The following is a 1,591-nucleotide window of genomic DNA, read 5'->3' as shown; positions in this document are numbered from 1 at the left end:
GTGATGTTAAAGAAATAACAATTTGGCTAGATAACTGCGCTTCGCAAAACAAGAATTGGGCCTTATATTGCTTTTTGTTTTTGTTATTAACTCGTTAGAAGTAAATCCAAGTTTATTCAAATTAAACTATTTACAAACTGACCACACTTTCATGTCCGCTGACTCTTGCCAAGTGGAAAAGTCTTTAAAACAAACAGGAAAAGTATTAGATTTCGAGAATTTTAAAACGTGTGTCAAAAAATCAAATAGTTCAAGGGTAGAGATGATTGAAATGAGTCTTAATGATTTTATTGACTATTCTGCAAGATTCAAAATGAACAAAATTACATCTAAACCTTATTTAGCAAATTTTGTTGAGCTTCAATTGAAAAGGGGCTCTAAAAACCTTTTTTATCAAACCAAATTTAGTGGACCATTGATTGAACTCAACTTTATGTTATTTGCTAAACTATGAGGACTATACTGCAAAATTACTTAGTATGTGTATGCCTTAATAGTATGAGAATACTAAAACAAAAAGTCGTATCTAACAAAAGTCAATTTTTTTATCGAATCCCGAAATTTACAACCTTACGATTTCTTGTGTAAGTTTATTAACGTGAAGTCCACATTGAGATCGTAAAAAAGAGTTTTGCAAATAAGCAAAGATGGCATGTCATAATTTACCAATTGCTTAATATCTCAAAACTTGGTTTTTGCAGATACGACTTCCTGTCTTAGCAGGGCAGATTATCTGTACTGTACTGTACCTACCTGTAAAAAGATCTCCAGCACTTTCTTTATTTTGTACAATTAGAATCACAGGCACATTTTGTTGATCACTGTGTAAAATAAAAAAACTTGGTTTTATTCCAAAAAAGTGGTTTTATTCCAGCAAAACTAAGCAAAAAAGGACAAAGCACGACTTCAATCAGAAACCTCATCGCTCAGTTCCATGACCTAAAAAAAAAACAGGGCAAAATCGTGCCAAATCACGTTCGTTCATAATCCTACCTGATTAAAATCGAAACTCTCTAGCAAAGCCGTCAGCTTCGCAACATCTTCCAGGTGTTTAGAGCTGTTGAACACCTTGAGCAGAAACTCCAGACCCTCGCTTTCATACTCCTGCAAAATAGAGTGGGAGCAGGCCACGCATTTATCGTACTTAATCGTGGCTGGTAGAATGTTGGTAAATGAAGGCAAAAATCCACGGATGGAATGAGGCAAGAGTCCCAACAGACATTGCCGCTCTACTTCGGGGGGCAAATCGTCGGGGCTACATTTTAACTTGTAAAACGCCGACGCATTCAATCTAGATAGAGAATTCGTTAAAGTCCCAGATAGCATTTGATATTCTATGAATATCCCAGAATGTTCAAAAAATATACAGAACATTGCGGGAATATCCTGGGAATGTACATGGTTGAACATTCCTAACATGAATGTTCGTGGAATATACATGCATGTATATTCATCAAAGTTCATAAAAGGTATGCACATATATGTACATATTGGGTATATGCGCATTTATTGTCCATTTAATTAGTTTTAGATTAGTTGCAAGTAACTCTTGTTGTTGAAAAATTGCATCAGTAAATACTTAAATATGTGA

General features: G+C 34.6%; 2 protein-coding genes across 2 annotated transcripts in view; both read right to left on the bottom strand.

The window, feature by feature from the left end:
* Positions 1-1,591, bottom strand: part of LOC109542034 (muscle-specific protein 300 kDa) — a gene marked incomplete in the record, with an annotated part of 344,492 nt that overhangs the window by 146,890 nt on the left and 196,011 nt on the right.
* Positions 845-1,591, bottom strand: part of LOC109542084 (ubiquitin-like modifier-activating enzyme ATG7) — a 5,382-nt gene continuing 4,635 nt past the window's right edge. Inside the window, exons 11-12 of the mRNA XM_048666363.1 lie at positions 994-1,291; positions 845-939 (exon numbers count right to left, since the gene is read on the bottom strand). Coding sequence (XP_048522320.1) covers positions 907-939; positions 994-1,291 — 331 coding nt within the window. The 3' untranslated portion in view covers positions 845-906. The remainder of the gene's footprint in view (positions 940-993; positions 1,292-1,591) is intronic.

Source organism: Dendroctonus ponderosae, unplaced genomic scaffold (genome assembly GCF_020466585.1).
Source record: "Dendroctonus ponderosae isolate FM_Combo_2020 unplaced genomic scaffold, Dpon_F_20191213v2 Dpon_F_20191213_5, whole genome shotgun sequence".
NCBI classification, from domain to species: Eukaryota; Metazoa; Arthropoda; class Insecta; order Coleoptera; family Curculionidae; genus Dendroctonus; species Dendroctonus ponderosae.
This window is presented reverse-complemented; position numbering and strand designations above follow the sequence as displayed.